This window comes from Rhinolophus hipposideros (assembly GCF_964194185.1).
Source record: "Rhinolophus hipposideros genome assembly, chromosome: 15".
NCBI classification, from domain to species: Eukaryota; Metazoa; Chordata; class Mammalia; order Chiroptera; family Rhinolophidae; genus Rhinolophus; species Rhinolophus hipposideros.
In genome coordinates, this window is record NC_138061.1 from 29,823,798 (window position 1) to 29,842,929 (window position 19,132).

The following is a 19,132-nucleotide window of genomic DNA, read 5'->3' on the forward strand; positions in this document are numbered from 1 at the left end:
AACCAATCAAAGCCTGCATTATGAATTTTGTGATTAAAAGCAAAGATTAAAAATTGCAGTCAGGGGAACTTTAACTTATTTCAACAAAAACAGGTATAACATAGTCAGCTTCCTAATTAATGACAAACATGCTCAGAGAGAAAATAATCTGGCAAAATTCTATCCTCAGATGACACTCCTGGAGATTATACATGGGGTACACAGTAAGGAAGAACAATTACTGTCACAGATGTATGCTCTGAAATATTTTGTGGCTGCATGAAACCACTAGTGTTCAGAGTATGAATCAACTAGTGGCATATACATAATATGATACATAAAGCAAGAAATACAGGCAACTTTAAATTCTGATTACCAATGAAAACATGCTACAGAGAAGAGATTTTCTTTTAACGAACAATTATTTTGAAACCTTGACTTGAAAAAGTATATTGGGATAAGTATGGCCAACAGCAGTAGCCATGTATGTAGCAAGGAAGAGTACGGCACCTGAAAGCCAATTCTTACATGGCTTCCTTTACAGACAACAGCTGGCATTTGGCAATAAGCGCTCTGTTCTTGAGTCAGTATTAAAAGCTGCATGGAAAACTGTGAGTATAATTCAAACTGCAGCCCTGAGCGGATCTTCAGCATGTTATGTCAAGAAAGACAAAGCAAATACAAGACTCTGCTGCTCCTTTATCTTGCCAGGAAGAAAGATGGTAACAAAAATTATTCAAATAAAGGATATAGTTTTTTTTCCATGACATTGATAAGGTCAATAAAAAATTTCTGTGATTATCTGTGAATTCCTCAAGTGGCAGATCGCCGTGACACACAGTATAGTGATTAGCCTGAACCTATGATGTGAGTGAAATAACAATTTTGAAGGATGAAATACGAAGACCAAATCATGACACATACGGCTTAAAAAGAGTTTGACTTTTCCGACATCTAGCCATTTTCTTTCCTTGTAGAAAGAGACCAATGTCTTATTACTATTAAGTATAATTAAAAGTAGCAGTCAATTACCACACTAGAGCTAACAACATATTTCCTAGACTGAAACAACCAAAGGGCAGATTTACCCACTGCCATCTTCCAAACTGAAACATTCAACTTCCCTGTTGAGTGTTATACATTGTCAACTCAATGCCCTGTCACACGTTATACGTAGTTTTCAGTGAGAATTCTTGCACTGATTTTTATTTCCATACCTCTGATTATCAAAGTGTTATTTAACAGAATCATCCTATACTTGCTGCTATTCCCAACAACCTATAGTTGAAAACTGGGATTAGGAGAACTAAAGAGTAGGAAAACTGAAAACTTAACTTTGACTTTAGAGAGGCAGGTATCAACGTGGCAAAAGATTGCAGCAGTCATTGTTTTTTCCTGATGTTTAAATTATTTTAATACATTTCTTTGACATTATAAAATGTTTTGGATTACTCTTTTGTGTTTATCTAAAACCTGTGGTGTACATGAAGATCCATCATATGGTCCACAAATTCTAAATGTTTGAGAACGACTACTTTCTCTACAGCGCTACTTTCCTTTCACAGGAAGCTATCATGCCTTCCTATGCATTATGCTACAGAAATACAGACAACCAAGGAAATTTCATTTGCCATTCTTCTTCTCGCATTATAAAAATAACGTCATTATCTGCATTTATGTGCCTTGAACCCTACTCCCCATTGAGTCATTCTTTTCTTCTGACCTTCATAATCTTTCGTATATGAAGCCAAACTGATTTCATATACCTCTTGATTACAGCCAAGGCTGTTATTAAAAATATTTAACAACTGGCATGGCATAAACACTAAACAAAGAGAAAGACATCAGTTCATGCTCACATGACTGGAATGGAACATGCTAACTACTAAACATCAGTCTGATTTACAGCACCCTTTAAACAGTTTGCTATACTTGTTTTTTAATGCTAGCTAGCTCCATTACCCAAGACCTTTGATTGTTCCTTGTCCACCAATTCACAGAAAAAGCAGTTTTCATAAAAGACAACAACATAAATTGGATTCCAAAGATGAATTTAATGCTGTCTTTTATTGAATCTTTAATTTTCCAACTTTTGTTCCTTAATAGAATTAAGGATAAATATTAGAAAGAACACAGTACTGTTTTCTTTTTCCTACACTAATGGTCTCCAGAGAATGGAGTCAGCTTTTTATTATAGCTCTGTTATTTGATTTTATCCACATGGTTGGAGGTCCAAGTTCTTTATCCACTCAACCAAATGAAAACATTTAATGCACAGACAAATGGATGGATCTGGGGATAATATATTAAGGATAATGTAAACGATTAGCAAAACAGTTAGGAAATAACAGAAAGGAAAAAGAGAAATTCACAAAAAAAAGCAGAGATAGGTCACTTTAAAATAAACCCAAGATCACAGTTATGTATAATATCACATATATCTATGTTGTTTTTAAGGCTCTTACCCAACTTTGGAAAAACTATTAAGTATTCAGCATTGCACTGAGGACACGCCACTCTGGCTGTACTGTTTCCTCTTTGCTTTTCATCCACCCAGCGCTGCAGACAAGCCTGGTGAACCCATTTGGTAGATCCTCTGCACCTGCACGGTCTCACCCATTCGGCGGTTCTATCATCTTCATCGGTGGCAAAACATACCCAGCAACTTCTGTAAATTAAGAGAGAAAACAATGACATTATCTTGGAAAGAGAACTGACTCTGGGTGGTGAACACACAATGTGAGATATAGATGATGTATTACAGAATTGTACACCTGAAATCTATGTAACTTTACTAACAATTGTCACCCCAATAAACTTTAAAGGAAAAAAACAAGACATTATCTTTAAGACTCCAGCCTCCTCTCCACTGTGGCTCTCACTTAAAAGGATGAGCCTACTACGGTCTATTTTAATTGTACAGTAAAAGACTGAAGAAACAAAACCACCAGTACATTTTCAGTACAGTAGTTTCTTCTTTTTCTGTTTTTCTATGTATTTGTCCGCAGAATTTTGTTTCTCAATTTTGTTTTTACGTAATTTCCTCCATCCTTCTAGTAATTCAAGAGTGCAAGGAGACAACCATCAAGCTGCTTTAGTTTTACATGACCTAATAATTCTTTGAGGAGTGGTAAGCACAGAAATATGTGAAATTCAGTGTTTTCCCCATTTCAACACTAACCTTTGAACTTGGAAAACTAAAGTATTACACAAGTAATTTCACAGATGGTCTCATTTAATTTTCAACTGACAGGAAAAAAACCCCATTTCTCTTTCTGGTAAAGTATAACTATAAAGAAAGAGAAATATTATTAAATTAAAATAAAAAGGACACAAAGGGAAGAAGAAATGACATCAGGATAAACTGTTTTAGGATAGTGATATAATAAAATTGGGCCTACATGTTTCTATTATAGGTATTACTGGTTTTCTTTTGGAGGGGGATTTAAATTATATTTGTTATACTTGAAATCTAGAAGTCTCAAGTCTTCTAGATTGAAAAAATTCAATTGAGATGGTTATTTTCCCATTTTGCTTTTATGGGTACTTCAGGAGGTCTATTTTGTTACGTTGTAATTACGTTGTAATTCCTTATTTTCCCCCCCAATTAACACAAGTTTTGACATCGAGTTCCATTAAGGCGAACACAATTTTTTTTTTTTAAGGTGGGTGCAGCTCACAGTGGCCCACGTGTGGATCAAACCAGCAACCTTGGTGTTATTAGCACCATGTTCTAACCAACTGAGCTAACTGGTCACCCCCTAGGCAAATACAATTTAATTCAATGAGACCCTTCACCACCCCCAGTAAAGTATGACTTTACAGTTGAAAACTACTGCTAATTAAAGCTTCTTACCTACTATGTACTTTTAACTTAATTAGATAAGCGGTTTCTGTAAGAATAACTAGCTTAACTATGCTCAGTGGGAAAGAATATAGTCAGGTACTATAAATGGGTGAGGTCTCCAGTTCCTGTAGAACAAAATGAATTTTAATTGTTTGTTAAAACTTTTCAATTAAAAACTTTTCAGTTAAAACGGGGGGAAAAAACTGATTTTAATCCATGGCAACAATATCCAAAATTGTGATTTTTACTCAGCTTTCAAATTCAGTCAGGTTTCATACAACCTAGGTAAAAATGGGAGGTAGGCAGCGTTTGTCTAACAGGTTGACCCTCTGACCCACCTCGGCCAAGCTGGACTCTCTTATGGTTATCCAAAAATGCTTCCTCATCCTTTTTCTTTAAAAAAAAAATATTACTGTGGTAAAATACACATAATATAAAATTTATAACTTTAAACCATTTTTAAGAGTACAATTAAGTAGAACTGAGTACATTCACAACGTTATGCCACCATCACCACTATCCATGGTTTGGGTTTTAACCTACAATGTTTGCATAAAGTTTCAATTGACAAGTATAGAGTAAAGAGACCAGTTAATTAAGGTGTTATTATATATTTTCCCCATAACTGAGGTGAGTTTATAAGTATATTTGTATACCTCTGGGAAATGAGATGTATCATTTTGGTAACATAGGAAGAATATGTAGAAAATTTCTAGGCTGTAAGTTTTTAATTTCAACAGTGGAATACATATGTAGCTAAATACAGCTAGACCAGCGAAATTAATCAGTATTAAGGTGAATCGAATTTTAAATTAAGCTAATTTTAGTCATCAGGAAAAAATAAAAGGTAAAAATAAATCTACTAAAAAAAATCTATCCTATTTAGGTAGCATTTTAGACTTGGAGGTGTATATATGTGTGTATATATGTATATTTACTCAGAACAACCTTAATATTACGTTGAACCAAATGAAACTGCCTATATTTGTGTGTTTTTGACTTACATCGATGGCAGTTTCATATTTCAATCTAATAGGAATACTTGTATGTGTATATTTCCCATAAATTATGGATAAGTGTAAGTTTATTTTTTCCCAACATTTCACTATGAAAAATTTCAAACTTTAAAACACGTTGAAAATCTGTCAGTGAATACCCATATTCCCACTATCTAGATTTTATAACTCTTAAGACTTTGCTATATACTCGTATGTGCTTTACTGCATCTTCATCAATCCATTTTTTGATGCATTTCAAAGTTGTAGGCATTAATATACTTCGCCGCTAAATACTTTCAGTTTTACTTTTTAGAAGGTACTCAACTGACATTTGAAGTAGGCACTTTTAGATTTTTTTTCTAATTTCAGAATTATGGTAAATTAGATGAACAATTGCTGTTGAAACTCAATAGGAGTCAAGCCTAATTAGAACTGTTAATACAAATAACCTTGTTTTTATTGTTTGATCCATTGTGATAGTGAATATATAGCTTCCAAATTTGGATTTTAAAGCTAATGTTTATTAGAGATTAATTGAAATTATCTTACAGAAGAGATACTAAAAAAGAAACCTTATTGATAGCAATACTCTCAAAAAGTCTGCCTAGTTTTCAACATCTGCCAACATACCTTCTCCATTTTCTATTTATTCCAATTGTTAAACAGTAAATCTGATGATGTTATTCTTAGATCAAATAGTATTGCTACAATATGTAAACTTCTGATAACAATACCAAATTATTTCATCTAAAAATTGTATCTATCTTTAATTGGGGCTATGTCCAAAAGATAAAAGAGATTTGTTTTAAGGTTCCAGTACATCCATTTTAAGAAGTAGAATCAATTTGGATAGATCAGAGGAGGCTTCAGGGAAGAGTGATAGTAGAAATCAGGCAAGGACAAGTGATTTTATTACAGAGATTCTCAAAACAAAGATCCCTGGACCAGCAGCTTCAGATCACTTGGGAACTTGCAAATTCTCAGGCTCCACCTCAGATCGAAAGACCCTCTGACCCACCTCGGCCATGCCTGCTCAAGTTTCCTCCAAAAACTCTGGAGGAGGAGGGCCTAGAAATGTGTTTTAACAAGCCCTCGAGGTGATCCTGATGCACAATAGAGTTTGAGAACTGCTGGTGCGGAAAAGAGACAAGTGAAAAAAAGCAGAGACTGGAGAAAGCAAACTGTATGAAGGAGACAATTCCTGGACTTGCTTAAGTTAGAAATAATTGCTTCTGACAACTTACTTCTTAAACATATAAATAACAGTACAGAAAATGTTAAGTTCTAAAGAACTTATGATGAACTGATTTACTCCCTTACTTGGTATATGAGTTTAATCTACCTAATATGGAAAGAACATTAGTCTGTGAAATAGGGCCATACACATGGAAAATTAACTTAAAAAGCATATAAAAATGGTCACATGAATGTTTTTAGGCAAACAGAATAATTATACAGAATAGTCTTCAGGGCTGGAAGAAAGAGAGAGAATAAACAATATATAGGAATCCTTTCTTTCCTCATGTTAGAAAAACTTCTGACTGGCCAGGAATATCACCTAAGAAGGTCTTATAATCATGCTTTCCCTCTTTGCTTCTCCATATCTCTTCCTTCCTCGATGCAATCTATGTCAGCTCTTTATTCCCAAACCCCTCAAGTTCCTTTTAAAAGGAGAAAAGAGGTGTTTGAAGATGATGGGTTTCTAGTTTCTCCGGATCTTAGAATGGAGGGGAGAATAGAAATGTGTGCTTTGATGGGCAGCACAATTTCTACTCTTTTAGGAACAAACACGTCCCTCCAACATCAGCCATGATGTGTGGTTTAAACCAGCTCCTTAGACTGGTTTAAGGGATATATCATGCCCCAGATTACAGTAATTGAAAGGTTGGGCCCATGAAGCTGGTTTTATCAGAATGAACTTCAGAATTTTTGTTGGGAAAGTTGGAAGACTTTCTCTTTTCAACTGGACTTGAAAGCAGGAAAGTGTGAGACTAAATGAGGGTGTGAGACTATTGCTGCAAGGAGAGCCACCAAGACTAAAGAGCCCAGAGGAAGCTGAAAGATGGAAATTGATTGCTTTGAGACATGGATCAAGCTGTACTTAAAACTAACTATACTCTTACACTTATATAAACCCAGATTTTTTTTTTTTAGCTTAAACAGTTTGAGACAGATTTCCCATCATGTGCAGTCCAAACAATTTTGATACAGAGTGTGAGAAACTGGATATAAGAGAAGTTCCTAGAACAATCATATAACTGTAAACTCTAAACAGCTTTTATAAGTGCACATAGTATTTTTTGCCAACTGCTTTGTTTCCTACTGACTGGAACTTGAGCAAAATAGGCTTTAATAAACCTCATTTCCACTACAAGTACTTTGAATCTTGCAAGCTTTTCTATTTCTCACACAGGGCAAAATATGCTCTTGATTCTGCTATTATATCAGGTCATTTCTTGGATAAAAAGTCAAATTTAAAACCAAACATTTTGAAATTAAAAATTTTTATTGATAATGACATATTTGCATTTCAGGGTCAATATAACAATTCTACTTTAAGTTATTACATATTTTCATATTATAATTTATGGGATAGCAATTTGAATACCCTTAAAAGGTGAGAATAACTGGCTATTTTCCATTTCAAAAAACAAAGCCCCAAAACCTTTCAAAGTCCACATCCTAGGAAAGGTTGTAACTTCTGACCAAATGCTAAGAATTTCTCAACTTATTTTCCCGCCTAGTTCTTTTCAATCCCCAATCTCTCAGAAAGCAGTGCTCAGTGTGATGCACAAACATCATCTGAGAACTTTCTAGAAATGTCAATTCTCTTTCTAGAAATGTCAATTCTTTTTGTTAGAGACCGTATGCTATACTGAAATGTGATGACAACAGTAAGAAACATAGGATGAAATAGCTGAGAAGGTTCAATAAAAAGGAGAGAACTACAGATGAGAATTCAAGTTGGACTGGGGAATGAAAAGAATAAAGGTATTCGAAGAAAAACTAGCATAAACGAGTTTAAAGATGGAAATGAACATATGGTCATGACAATGAGAAGACCAAAGTGGTTGGAGCAGAAAGGTTTTAAGATAAAGAAAGATATTACAAACCAGTAGGGAAAAGGTGGATGACAAAGATAATTTCACTTTATAGGGTCCATTTGTGAGTCATCCACTGTTTATATGATTAACTACGTGGAAAAAAATGGGAAGAAACTTATCAATAAAATAGTTTCTCATTGGAACATAAATTAACTAAGCAAGATGGGTATGGTAATCTAACAAAGCAGCTGGCAGTAAAGTCTACGTATCTTTGCAGATGCAAATTGCAGGTGTTTATCTTGATTAGAAACATCTGGGAAATCATAGGTCCCTGCCCTAGAGATTGCTTTGATGAAAACTGGAGTGTAACAGAATAGAAAAATCCTAGGAATAAGAGAGCAATGAAACAAGCTTTAAATTGTTGCTGTTGTAGTATATATGGTGCCTTAACAATGTATTTGCATGACTATTTTATGGTAAGAGAACACGAACTCTTTAATTCAGAACATGCTTAGAGACCCATACCTCTGGTTAATGCAAGGAAGGTCCCATTTAACGATGGAAAAAGATGCCGACTACTTGCTTTGTCCCAGGATTAAAAGCATCATATGTCATATATTCTGGAGTAGGAACTATACCAACAAGGCTAAAAGTCTGTTCACCCAAGTGGAATGGAAGTTAAAGTAGTTGGATTCATCAAAGAGATATAACCACAATCATGACATATTACCAAAGGGCGAAGCCGAAGGGAAATACACAATGAAAGCAATCATTTATTGAGCATATAGTCATGCCGTGACCCTCGTCTCTGATCTTCATCAACTCTGCAAGCATAATTATTTCCACCTTAAATAAATAAGGAAACAAAAGCCCAGGACGGTAATCTGCCCATGGCCTCACAGTTAAGTAGAGAGGCACTGATGCAACCGAGGCCTTGACTTACTTGGCTTTTTTCACTGCACCACGCTATCATATGCACAGTATGGTTTGATAAAAATTTCTATTTCTCATTTCTTAGGCAATTACAGCCAATATAAGAAACGATGTGTTTCATTTTTGCTAGGGTACTTTTAAGCAGCCATGAGCTTTCACCAGAGATCTAAACCCCTTCCAGTCTAACTCCAATGTGCCAAATAAATATTATCATCTTACCATCTTACGAATTGTGGCATGTAAATAGTTGGGAGGCATGTATATAAGTATGGCATCTAAAGAATTGCTACACACATGACTCTGGATTAGAGGTGAAAATTAATTCTGCATGAAATGGTGAGAAAACCTTTATAAATGAGGCAGGACCTACACTGGGTCTTGAAGAATGGGTAGAACTTTAAAAAGACAAGATGCCTGAAAAGAACACTTTGCGTTCAGAGGGCAATGAGCAAATCAGTTTGGCCTGGGCAAAAGACATGTACTTGTGTACTCATTCTTAAAGAGAAGCAACACTTTGAAAAGGTAGTTGGTACAAGCCATATATTCAGTGTCTTAAACATAATAGGAAACACAATAGATGTGATTAGGGAGGCTCCAGAATGTGAACTTAAACTTAATAAGCAATAAGAAAATACAGAAGGTTTTGAGCAAATGAGATGATTCTTAAATGGTGTTCTGTAGGATTATTCTAAGCACTGATATGTCATAAAGAATAAAAGGATACTGCGATTCCACAATGTTTCTCCAATGTACTAGGCCCTTGTAAGGAACAGTTACTGTTCTCAGTGAACTTCCAGTTCAATGTGCATGGTGGTGATGGTGGCGGTAAAAGGTGAGTGTGGAAGGCTCCGAAACATGGAATAGGTGCATTAAAAAACTTACAACACAGTGTGACATACTATAATGCACAAAGATTTTACGGAAACACAGGAAGGAGTAATTCATTCTGCCTGAAGGAGTTGTGCAATGCTTCAAGATGATCTATGAGCTGAATTATAAAGACACGTAAGAGTTAGCCAGGTGTTAAAAGGGAAGAAGTTATCTAAAGCAAAAATAAGATGATGAAAGAGCAGGATATATTCAGAGGACAGTGAAGTGGAGTGCGGTGGTTAAGGTAGGGGTTGGATTGTATTAGTAGATCTGAACCCCTTCACTGGGGTCTTAAAAGTTTAGATTTTATCTTATAGACTGTAAATATAGAGACTGACAGGTTTTAAAGTATGGAAATGTTATGATTATAATTGTGCCTTGGCTAATTCTAGTACTACTCTGTAAGTCAAAGTGGAAGAGAAAAACGAGTTAGAGAAAGAATCCGCAATATTTGATAAGGAAATGGATTTGGAGGGAAAGAAGCAAAAAACATAAAAAGATGACTAAGTTTTATGACTGGTGAAGAACAGTCCTCTCAAAGACCAAAAATTGGGAAGTCGAGATAAGTAAAAGCCAGAGAAATACCAGTAGTTTAGATAGGTTAAGATGCTAGTAATACTGTGTATAAACAAGTGGCAATGTCTACGGGGCAGCTAGAAATGAGACACTAAAATGTGCAAAGAGATCAGGAATAAAGACACATCTGGGAGTCACTCAACTAGAAGTGCAATTGAGATAGTAAGTGGGTATACTTTTCAGAGAGTAAGTGCTGAGGATTGACCCATATTTAAGTGATTGAAGGGAGTAAAGATAAGATGATATATAAGAGGGGGAAAAGTACAAAATAAATAGTATGCTATAATGGAACATAGTTCTAAGAATTTAAGGGATGATATTCATCAGTTTCATCTTCATTACATACATGTCAAGGACATTAGACCCAAGAAAAAAAAAAGCCATTACGTTTGCTGAGTAAGAAAATTATTGGTGACCTTTAGTATATTTTTAGTAGAGCTGAGGACAAGAATGGAGAATGAAAGTCAAATTATAAGGAGATAATAAAGAGAAAATAAAAACCTAAATGTCAACCAGGGGAATGAATTTAAAAAGAGTGGTATGTGAAGACAATGGGTATTATATATTCTCTTTAATCATTATGTCACAGAGCTCAAAACAGTATTTAAAAAGCAAATGTAGATTAAATTTTATAAACAAAAAACTATTATATATAGATAGATATATATCTATGTATATAGATATATATTTTTCCAGAAGACTGGAAAATATATATATATTTTTCCAGAAGACTGGAAAAAATAAATATATATTTTTCCAGAAGACTGGAAAAATATAAACCCGTTTATGATAGTGGAGTGGAGATGAGAAGATGATATGAGATGGGATAATGGTCAAAGGGGACTTTATATACAGAGGGAAGCAAATATAACTAATTGCTAATGGTTTTTAATTCCAGGTATTGCTCTGTAATTGTCAAAATGGGGTAGAGGTGATTGAGGAAAAGATGAAAATTGACATAGAGAATGAGAAACTGCTTTAATGGAAACTCAGGTGGTTATATAAATCAGAAGATAATACGGCATGTGCCTACCAGAGTACTGTACATGCTCCAAAGTGACATACATCTGTAGTTGACAACACCCCCACAAAGTGAAGATTCAAATGCACTTTGTACTGCAGGAGTGCAGCAAGGAGCAGATTATTTTCCTTGCTTCATCTGACTCTTCTGGGGACATTGGCTACATTCCCTGCCTACTCACCAGGTGCAAGTAAGTGATGCAAAACAACCTCAATAAATTCCTGAGTGTTTACTGTGACATAGAGTACACAAAAGTCAAGTTTCTGGAAGCATTTCTCAGCAGGCCCAGACTTCGAACCTGAGGGTCCATTCCTGTGGTTTGTTACAATACACTTTGTATTCTCTACACAATTAATCCTAATTTTGAGAAATACAAGAGAAAATGACAAAGTAGATGGTAATAGAGTAATATATAACAAATGTCTCCTTAAAAAAGTGTGGCAATGAAGGAAAGAAAAACTGACCACAGTTCAGAAAGCCTAATATAAAGGGTTTGTGTTTATAAATGGTTATCATTTCATGGCAATGATTTGTGACCCCAAATCACTAATAACACTAGATTATTACCCACTACTCTCAAACAAATGTTTACCCACAGCAATTTAGAAGGCTCAAATAAATTTACATAAACCAGTTGCTTATTTATAAAAATAAAGGCAAAATATCTACATATATGTACTTTTATTTACAAATACTGCAATAATAAAATTTATCAAGATAAATAATTGCTAAACTAAATTTAGTTACTCACAAAAGATAATCTGATTTCAGTTATAAATAAATTGCCATTGGTTTAAAAACTCTGAAAAATTACGTGTTATAAACTGAACACACCATTCATGTCATATTTAAACATAATCATTTTGTTTGACAGTTTATGGAACACAAACCTCACCAGAATTTAAGCTCCATCTGGTAATTTTTGGTAATGTTTACTACCATATATCAAGGGCCTAGAATGGTACCATGCAGATGTAGGCACTCAATATTTATTACATAAATTTAATATACACAAATGTTTAATAATTAATTCACTATAAAAACACCTTTTAACCTAGAAACCAAAGAACAATAACATGTTATATACATTTTCTTAGTCTTCTCAAGGATAAAAACTGCATTGAAGAAATAAACATATGGACGGATTTTGGAGCTAAATTCTGTCCTTCAAAAACTTCCACCCAAAGACCAAGCTAGGGGGAAGCCAAATCCATGGTGAGAATTCTGGATGCGCCCTAATAGGCTGACATATTTCAGTCTGTTGGGCCTGTCAGTATTCCTCAAATGAACCCATCAAGTATCTTTGTGGTCAACTTGCATATAGGACCAGCCCAGATTAAGATGACAGTAAATATGAAGGAAATGAGGGAGAATTGCCACACTGGTTTGTTTTACGAGAATCTTAAGTATCTTCTGTGTACTTAACGAATAACATTTTATCATAAAGTGCTTACATGTATTCTCATGTGATATAATCCTACAAGACAGGATATTCCCACTTTATGATACATAGCCTCAGAATTTAACTACAAAGTTGTGTAGCCAGTGAGTGGCAAAATGAGAACTTCAAGATTTCTGTCTCTAAATTAGCCCAAGCTTTTTTCACTAAACTGTACTCTTATCATAAAATAATCCCTTAAGGTTTAAGGTAGTGGTTGTTTTCAACCACATCAGAAACATCTGGAAAGCTTTTGAAACTAGATGCTCAGACCCCATCCTCTAGAAATTTGTGATCTAATTGGTCTCGAGCCAGGCATCCATCCATATTTTAAAATGCTCCCCAGGTGATTCTAACATGGAGCCAGGTTGCCAACTACCGACTTACATAATAAAGGTCTTTGAATGTCATCTTAAGAATCTACCTTGATGTATGTCAAAAAGGTACAAAAGGTGAGGGTAAGCCAGTATTACAGTCACCTGCTTCAGAAAATGCAGCCAGAATTTCCAAGTTTCTGTTGAGAAGTTTTAAAGGCCTTACTAGCACTCCTTGGCTTTTTACTTTTATGGAAATCTCCAAAGAGCATATAAAAAAGCTTTTGGACACAGAAACTTTTCTAAAAGTCACCTACTAAAAGTGTAAGCAGCAGGCACTCAGAAGACAAAAATATTTAAATTACAAAATACACTGCACCAGAATAGGGTCTCATCTGATTGGAACTGGCTGGAGGTGGTCTCCTGTGGACTTATTTTTAGTAGTCCTATGCAATTTGCCAGTATGCTAAATTGTAATGAAAGAAAAACCTGGTAAATCATCAGACCCCCCGCCCACCCCCAGACAACTGGGAAAAATGCCAAAAAAGTCATGCATTGTTCATAAAACAAATATTTATCGATGACCTGCAGAGTCAGGCTCTGTTCTAAGATTCAAGATACATAATGAGTTAAGTTTCTGCATTCCAGGAGCTTGTAGACTACTTACATAAAAAAGGAGTAGTCAATATAATCTGACCTAAATGATGACCTCAAGGTCAGCTGGATTAATCACTGGGTCACCCCAACTGAAAAAAGTCAGTAACATGATTTCTATTTACACAGATGTCTCAAAATTCTAAGCTCCAAAGGGAATGTTTCACTCTGGGAGATGTACTCTTGGGTGATTTTTGTGTTCTGGGTGTGGCAGATCCAAACAGAAGTTTAACTGGGTATAATCTCAATTAAGGGAGGCCTTTTATTTAAAACCTTACAGTTGGACGTTTACGCAGCATAAAGAGCTGTACCACTTGCTACAATCACATGCATTAGCCTGTAGCACTGGCGATGCCTGGAAGTTACGACCTACGGTAGCGAGGGGAAAATTGTGGATCAAGGCTCCAAAAAATCATGGCAGAACCCATGGATTAGAATTTGAACAGCAGAGGGCAATGCAGCCGATTTCACAAAGAGTTTTACCGACGGTAGCCCCCCCACCCAGGAATGGGCAATTGGCCCAGCATAAGCTGAAACTGTCTCAGCGAACTCAACAAATCGTGAAATACGCCAAGTGTTCAGTGTTGAACTCACGTGGCTGTTTTCCATAACCTCTACTCTGGTCTGACCGTTAAAGCTCCCTGGCGGACACTCTTGACCTTACAGTAGAGGGGTAGGGATGTGATGGGGGGTGAGGGGGGGAAGGATGGATGAAGTCAGCCTATCAGCCTTTCCAAAAGAATGCTTCTCCTTGGTTTCTGGAATCTTAAAATTGTAGGAGGATGATTCCCCTGAAAGATAGTGTGGTTCTTCTTGCCAGTGACATCGCTGACAAACGTTACAACATAGTTGGGGGGGGGAGGGGAGGAAGAAGAAGAAGAAACAGAAAAAGAAACTAATAATTCTGTGGATTAACACCAGTCCCTCGCCTTTCAGAACGGCGTTCCAACCAAACGACACACCACTGCTTAAGTCTCGCTCTCAGTCTCCCCACCCAGGCCGCCGGCTCTGTCCTCCCCCACGTACGGACTCCAAACTTTCTGCCCCCCACCTGGCCCCCGGGCCGTGGAACTCCTCCCCGCACGCCCGGCTGCGCTTACGAAGAGCCTCGCGGACGCGCGCGGACGGGGCCAGAGCGACTGTCCGCGGCTCGCGTGCTCCCCCAAAGCTGCCCGTACCTGTCCAGCATCTGCTGTAGGGCTTGGTCCGGCATTTTCCGCGGAGCCGGCGCACTCGCCTCCCCAGTGGACCCGGTCAGGGCCGGGCCCAGGGACAATAGCACTGAGAGACGGCGGAGTAGGCCTCAGTTCCGTGGCAGCCGCGAACCCGCCACCCAGTCTCTCGGGGCGGCTCCGAGAGCCCGGAGCCTGCAGTGCGCTGCCTGCGGGCGTCCGGAGGAGGCGGTGGGGAGCGAGGAGGAGGAGCCTGGGGCGGGGAGGCGACGATCGCGGCCCGGGTTCCTGCCCGTCGGCCCGGGGTTCCGGTCCATGGACCGCGGGCGCCGAGTTGCTGCCGGCGGAGGAGCTACCTCTGTGAGGTAAGAGTCCCCGCCTCCCTGCGCGCCGGGGTCACGACGCAAGGCAGCTCAGAGCAGCCTGGGAGATGTAGTCCTCGGAGCGTCTCCGCTAGAGGCTGCACAGCCGGTCCCGACCACCGCCGCCGCGCCGGTTGCCGCCCGGGCGGCGCCCTCCCGTTTCCTTCCTCCAGGGGGAAAGAGATCCTTCGGGCCGCTTTCCAGGAAGCAGCAGAATGTGCCGCTCCACTGTCAGTAGCAACAAGGTCAGCCCTCCCTACCTGTTTCTGTTCTCCTCAGCTCTTGTCCTCAGGTGGGATCGAGCCAGGAGAGGGGAGGGGGCTCAAGGGCCATTTCTGGTCGGGGACCCAACCCTGGCCGCGGCGTCCGTCCCCGGGGCCGGGGTAGGGGTGGCAGAAGCTCCTTGTGAAGCCCTCGGCGCTGGGGCCAGACTCTGCCGCGTCTGAGCTCATCTTGTGGAGTTACACAAGCCCCGCAAGGGGTCGGATGCTCTCGGGCGAGAGGTTATTCCTGAGGGGGCCGGTGGGCAGGGACTGCGGGGACCCGCTGCTTCCCACCCGAGTCCAGCAGTGTGTGTTTGGGGGTGGGGTGGAGAGAAGGATTATTCTCTCCCTCTCTAGAAACCTTTTAAAATGTGCCTGGGCTTTCAAGGATCGCCGACAGCCTCCAAGTGGAACATGTTGGTGAATAAACAGCTCTTGCTTACTCAGCTGTGGGTTGTCAGGAGATGTTTGTTTCTCTCCCTGCTGGTCACTGTTAACCATTTCTAGTCGCCTTGACACCTCCAAATAGGGTGGATGTGGGTGTCGGGGTGGGGAGATCATAAGGGAAAAATTACTGGTTGGGTTATTCCCTGACGTTCTGGGGACAGCTTTGGTGGGAGGAAAGAGCTGTTGGCTGAAACGAACGCGTCTTTTGGACGACCTGTGGCATTCTGTCGTGCTGTGATTGGTAGGACGTCTGGTAGTTTTCCCTTGATTAATTTCTAATTAATCCCCTAATTTCTGCTGCGAGGTATTTGCTCATTTTAAATAAAAATGTGTGTTTTAAGCTTTTCAATGTAAAATTTTACAATCAGCTGTCAATTCTCTGTCTAAAGTTTGCTTCTTGAATGTATTTGAACTAGAATGTACATTGCAGGGGGGGGCGGGGAGGGGACGGGGGACACAAAATAACACGTGACCAGAAGTTTATTTGGCCTCCAATTTCTGAAAGATGCTTTTATAAAAGGTTCTGGGAATTTGCATGACGACTTATAATTAATACTTCATCTTTTACTCATGAAATGAGAAACAGGCCCCCACTAGGGGAGGGAATGAGTATTTAATCTGTTTGATTTTTTTAAATTCCTATTTATTGCTCCTCCTACTGCCTAAGCCTTCCCTTACTGTGCATTTATCTCTTAAGCAATTGTCAGCCACAAGGAGATGGATATATATATCCTGCCCCCAAAATAGAATTTGATCCTAGCATACTGATTAAATAGGCCAGTGCAAACTCCATTTAGTTTTATGATTGACACTAAAATGAGTTCTCACCTCATCTTAGAATTTCTATTTGAACCCAGAATTGGAAAGTAATATGACACAGTTCTGTTGATAGCAAAGCTGTGTGCAGGTTTACCTTATTATTAAAAAAAAAAAAAGAAAAAGGAAAAAAAGAAAAAGGATTTGATATTAGCATTTGCATAAAAATTCTGTTTCCTGGCTATGTCAAAAACCTTTTGAAATAGAAAAAAAAAATACTGTTTTTCATCTTAAGAATAACTAGCACCTGACCTAGTAATTTCACTCCTTGATATTTACCTAAGAGAAATAAAACATATGTCTACACAAAGACTTGTTTGCCGATATTCTAGCTGCATTATTCCTAGTAGCCCAAAAGTAGAAACAACCCAAATATCCATAAACTGATGAATGAATAAACTAAATATGGTACAGCCATACAATAAAATATTATTAGGTGATAAGGAATGAAATTCTGATACACTCTGCAACATGGATGAATTTAAAAAAACCTTATGAAAGGAGCCAGTCACAAAACCCACATATTGTATGATTCTATTTATATTAAATATTAAGACTGGACAAATTCAGAGACAAAAATTAGATTAGTGGTTGCTTAGGGCTGGAAGAGTTGGAGAGAAATGGAGAGCGACTGCCAGTGATACAAGGTTTCTTTTTGGGGTGGTGAAAATGTTTCAGAATTAGAGTGGTGATGGTTATACAACTTTGTGAATTATATCTCAATTTTAAAACTAATATAAAACAAAATTTGATTCTGGTGATGGTGGCATAGCTCTGTAAGTATACTGAAAGAAATTGAATTGTACACATAATATGAGTGAATTTTGTGGTTTGTGAATTATAGTTCTATAAAGCTGTTAAAAACCATAATTAGCTACACATAAAATGTTCATAAAGAAATCTAAAGAGAAACAGATAACTGATAATTTTTCATTATCAAACTTTAATTTTTTATATTTTTAATTAGTATGGGCAAACATCATGATTGATAAAACTCATGAAAGAAATTAATTCCTTGCATTTGAAATAGGTGACATGTATACCCCGAATTTCAATATTGTCTGTCAACTTTGTTTCCCTTGGCTCTTGCATTTTCAAATAAGACTCAGAATAATTGGAATTATAATTTACTCTCTAATTTTTAAGAAAAAAATGTCTTAATTACTTAGATCTTAGTCTGACAAAAAAAAGTTAAAATGCACTCCTGTATGTTTTGTGGGGCTAAAGGTTTATGGTAAATGATATTCAGCCAGGAGAGTAACAACATGACTATAGCCAAAAAAAATATTTTCCTCAGTGATATATTTTGAAATACAAATTAATCTACTGAAAATAAAGCCTCTCCCAACTTTAGAGGACAAGAACAAGGATCGGCAATGTAGAGTTATCCTAAATAGTTATGGAATATACTAATAATTTGGTAATGGATTCAGAAATACCTGAGTATGGAACTTCTCTAAATATGTCAGGAAATTTAAAATAGTATATTATGTTAATCACCTGTCACACTTGTTCTGAACTGTCTGCTAAAATGGGTCCTGGAGGTATTCCATAAAGCTAGTATAAAATATCCAGGTGCCCTCCAAGGAGAATTGTCAATTGCCAAATTTGGTGATAAACTGCAGGCTGAGCCCACATTGCAAGCCATAGAAGTTCTTCATGAATTCATTTGGCAGTTTCCAGAGGACGTATGTGCCTGGGTGTTCCTGTAGCAAATTAAATTGTAACTACCCTTCAGGAACATACAAACTACCTAATAATACTTATATTTAAAAAAAATAAAACAGGCACTTACTTATGAAATACTCCGTACTGATACATGGCAGTATATGATGAAGTACCAAATGAATGGCATAGAAATACAAAGTGAAGTGGAAATTTAGAGGGGACTGTTAAGGGCCGGTACGTCACAGAGAGCTTTCTGAAACGAAGAAAATTAAGGCTTTCCATTGTAGTAATAGGAAGAATTATGTAGGTGAAGAAGTGGAGGAGGATCTTGGGTCTGGATAATGATGAAAAGATGTAGAAAGAGGAGTTAACTTTTGTTAACTGGAACTGTGGGTCTCTGTTAAGAATCAACAATATGATTGGCTGGTTAAGTAGGGAATAGTTAAAAGGCCTTGAATCTATTCTTTCAACAAATGCTTATTGAATAGGCACCATTTATGTGACTGACGCTAAGGTAGGCACTGGAAGTACAATAATGGGGAAAAACAAGCGCAGTTACCTTTGTGGAGTTTAAAGTTTATAGTGGGAGAGAGAGAATCACATAAATACATTTTTAAAGTTACGAATGTAGTACATAGTGTTATGAGAGATTGTAACGATGGATCTGACCTAGAGAGACAGGTCAGGAAATGTTCTCTCAGCAAGTGTCCGTTACACTGAGGCCTCAGGA

General features: G+C 37.6%; 2 protein-coding genes across 4 annotated transcripts in view; one reads left to right on the plus strand and one right to left on the minus strand.

Moving 5' to 3' along the window:
• Window positions 1-15,663, minus strand: part of MARCHF5 (membrane associated ring-CH-type finger 5) — a 42,448-nt gene extending 26,785 nt beyond the window's left edge. The window contains exons 1-2 of the mRNA XM_081073962.1: window positions 14,853-15,663; window positions 2,445-2,647 (exon numbers count right to left, since the gene is read on the minus strand). Of these exons, the coding sequence (XP_080930088.1) occupies window positions 2,445-2,647; window positions 14,853-14,887 (238 nt within the window). The 5' untranslated portion in view covers window positions 14,888-15,663. The remainder of the gene's footprint in view (window positions 1-2,444; window positions 2,648-14,852) is intronic.
• The window catches only part of CPEB3 (cytoplasmic polyadenylation element binding protein 3), a 170,744-nt gene continuing 166,873 nt past the window's right edge, over window positions 15,262-19,132 (plus strand). For 2 of the 3 annotated variants that reach the window (XM_081073956.1, XM_081073961.1), the window contains exon 1: window positions 15,276-15,453. The gene's annotated coding sequence lies outside the window, so the exon portion shown is untranslated. Of the gene's footprint in view, window positions 15,454-19,132 lie in introns of all 3 variants that reach the window. The other variant, XM_081073952.1, reaches the window with a different exon arrangement.